General features: G+C 57.1%; 2 protein-coding genes across 2 annotated transcripts in view; one reads left to right on the top strand and one right to left on the bottom strand.

Annotated features, from left to right (window-relative positions):
* Positions 1-23: 23 nt before the first annotated feature.
* PPTG_11598 (hypothetical protein) lies at positions 24-1,107 on the bottom strand (the record flags this gene model as incomplete). Its single annotated transcript, XM_008907707.1, has 1 exon — positions 24-1,107. One exon carries the CDS (start codon positions 1,105-1,107, stop codon positions 88-90), a length of 1,020 nt encoding a protein of 339 aa, XP_008905955.1. The 3' UTR covers positions 24-87.
* A 456-nt stretch (positions 1,108-1,563) lies between these two features.
* PPTG_22971 (hypothetical protein) overlaps positions 1,564-3,267 on the top strand; it is a gene marked incomplete at its 3' end in the record, with an annotated part of 7,257 nt that continues 5,553 nt past the window's right edge. Inside the window, exons 1-2 of the mRNA XM_008907706.1 lie at positions 1,564-2,753; positions 2,822-3,225. Coding sequence (XP_008905954.1) covers positions 1,613-2,753; positions 2,822-3,225 — 1,545 coding nt within the window. The 5' untranslated portion in view covers positions 1,564-1,612. The remainder of the gene's footprint in view (positions 2,754-2,821; positions 3,226-3,267) is intronic.

The following is a 3,267-nucleotide window of genomic DNA, read 5'->3' as shown; positions in this document are numbered from 1 at the left end:
CAGGACAGAGCTTCTTTGAGCCGATGTGCCGCGGACAGAGTAGGTAGTCCGTCAAACTCAAACCTTGTTATTTTCTTTCTGTTGCATCTAGTTGCTAGCTGTACGTGAGCTGGGTCCGACCTTGGCCGTCATGCGCGTGAACCAGGGCTCGATGTTGGTCTCACGCATCATGTCGTTGTACGTGTCCAGGCCGTGCATGGCACGCAACACACCAAAGACCGAGAGATCGGCCATGTTGGGCTCGTCACCTCCGAGGAACGGATGTTTGTCACCAATAGCGTCCACCCAGCTGTTCAGTGCCGAGTAGAGCGCTTCACGTTCGTCGTCGATGTTGTATTTCTTCTTGGACCGCTTCGCGATAAGGTACATGATCACAGCACCCGCGTACTTGGACATACGGCGTTCCATGGGAGTAAACTTGCCTTCTGTCAAGCAATAGTCGAAAGCCTGCAGAGCCTCCGGTACAGTGCGGTAAATGTTAGGCGGAGTCAGTAGGATGAGTTTCTTGTCGACCCATTGACGCCACTCTTCCTCCTCCTTCAGGGCCTCCTCACTCTGCGCGTCCTTGGGTACTTCCACGAGCTCCCGTAGTCGCGAAATGATAGCAGAGGAGTCTACGACCACTTCATCGTTGATGCGGACAACCGGTACCTTGCGGTAGTCCGTGAAAGCCTTGGTTTCCTTCTTGGTGAGCGGATTCACCTCCACCACCTCGTACGGGATCTTAAGGTAGTCCAATACGGCCTTCACCTTGCAGCAATACGGACATGGTTCGTACTGGTATAGAACCACGTTGGGTAGTGCTCCACCATGTTTCGGCACGGCACGAGACTCCACGGCGGGAGCAGAGCAGAAGGCGCAGGCGGCACTGGTACTGACAGTAGCGGCGGCTACGAGACCAGCACTGGGGAGGAGCGGAGAGGCGGAAACGGAAGCCGCAAACCGGGAACGACCCGAGCTGAATTGTGCGCTATTGCTGAAATACTTGGACGCCGAAGTGCGAGCTGAAGACGAACGCAAGCCGCGCGCGACGCGCACCACCCCACGTTGCAGCATCTTGTTGCTGAAGTTGACGCTTGATGTGAGGTGGAGATCGGAAGCGATCATGATTGGTTGAAATCCTGAACAATGGTGATTGGACAAAAAACAACTACATAGATTGGCGGGAAAATGTTCAGGATCGAAAGTTTTGGCGCTGTTTTAACCTATTTATCCGCTTTTACTTATTGTCAGTGTTAAAACGCTGTTCGTTTTCCTGTTAGAATAGCTGAAACAGGCGCATATCTGCATCGTGATAGCCTTTAGAAAATGCATGACGAGCTCCATGTACCGCTTGCTGGAATGCCTTGATGGATGCAGGCTTCGTATCCACACCCGGTGGTCACCGCACCTTGCAAATCGTCAATCCGCAAAGCCTGCTGTCCAAGCATTGCGCTGCTTGGTCCCATTTCCACGTCCCATTGGCTGAAAACAATCCATTCTGGTGTTCGATTGGTCTAAACCTGTAGCCATATAAAGCGACTGGTCATCGCTGCAAGATGCAACACGCACTACGCAATTTGCAGTGTCCGCCCTACCGTCCGCTCTACGAGCTTCACCCACCTCTCTGACCATGGCCTCGTCGCCCGAGAAGAAGCAGAAGACGGCGTCCATCTCGACCGCCAGCTCGTTGCTGCGCTTCTACCGCACGCCGGCTTTCACGGCCCACGCCAACCGTACGTTGCTGGCCTACCTGCGCGCTCAGGTGGGCGCTGACGCCGGCCTACAGGTGGATGAGCTCGTGACCGAGTATTGCTTCTACGTGGAGACCAAGGCCGATGCCGGCCCGCTGTCGGCCGCCGATCAGGAGACGCTCCACTGGCTGCTGAGCGAAACCTTCGAGCCGCAGCAGACGCGACCGGACCAGTCCTTCCTGGCCACCACGGAGCAGAGCAAGGAATGGCTCGTGGAGGTCGGGCCACGCATGAACTTCTCCACGGCCTGGTCCAGCAACGCCGTGGCTATCTGCCAGGCCTGTGGCATCTCGGCCATCAAGCGCATTGAGCGGGCAACCCGCTACTTGGTGCGCTACACGGCCACCAAGCCCGAGGCCGTTGAGGCGCTCAAGCAGGCACTGCTTCGTCACGAATGCGACCGCATGACGCAGCAGGTGTACGAGGAACCTCTGACCAGCTTCTGGCACGGCAAGACGGTGCAGCCCGTCCGTAAGATCCCCATCATGGAGCGCGGCATTGACGCGCTTAAGGAGATCAACGAGGAGATCGGCCTGGGCTTCGACGACTGGGACCTGCAGTACTACCTCAACCTGTTCAAGGAGAAGCTGAAACGCAACCCGACGGATGTTGAGTGCTTTGACATGGGCCAGAGTAACTCGGAGCACTCGCGTCACTGGTTCTTCGGCGGAAAGATCGTCGTGGACGGCAAGGAGATGCCCCAGACGCTCTTCCAGATGGTCAAGAACACGCTCACGGAGAACGCCAAGAAGAACAGCGTCATCGCCTTCCACGACAACTCGTCGGTCATTAAGGGCGCCAACATTGTGACTCTGGGCCCTGTGAACCCCGGCGAGCCCTCGGCCGTGCAGGAGCGCACGCTCGACAGCCACTTGTTGCTGACGGCCGAGACCCACAACTTCCCGTCCGGTGTGGCCCCGTTCCCTGGAGCTGAGACTGGCACGGGCGGCCGTATCCGTGACGTCCAGGCTACTGGCCGTGGCGCCAACGTCGTGGCCGGCGTCAGCGCCTACTCTGTGGGTAACCTCAACCTTGAAGGCTACAAGCTCCCGCTCTCCATGTCTTGCTGCTGCTGTCAATTGCTCTAGCTGTTTGCTCTGCCGGGTCAATTGTGACGACGCCATTATCCAAACTGGAAGCGACGTGTGATGCGCTCTTAATGTCGAAGCTGTCGACTGGTATCGACACTGGAAATGCTACCAGTGTAAGAACATACAGCTCAGAGTCAACTACTGGTAATGCTCCCAATACCGCTGAGGCTGTTTCAATCGGTGACGGAGCATCACGAGATGCACGCGTGCTTCAAGGCGCTGGGGATGGACGCCTGAGCGTCGTGAGGCCGGCGGTGGAGTGTGAGTCGCTGCTTGGCGTTGATCTCTCGCATATTGCGGAAAACGGCGGTGCCAGCGTCACATCCGCGACCGAAACGACCCACGAGGGACATCTCTACTGCGTTGTGGAAGGCTCACTACCAGCGGCAACACACTGGCAGGTTATGCTACCCGTCCGCACATGGACGCAACGGTACATGCAA

Source organism: Phytophthora parasitica, assembly GCF_000247585.1.
Source record: "Phytophthora parasitica INRA-310 unplaced genomic scaffold supercont2.27, whole genome shotgun sequence".
Taxonomy (NCBI): Eukaryota; Oomycota; class Peronosporomycetes; order Peronosporales; family Peronosporaceae; genus Phytophthora; species Phytophthora nicotianae.
This window is presented reverse-complemented; position numbering and strand designations above follow the sequence as displayed.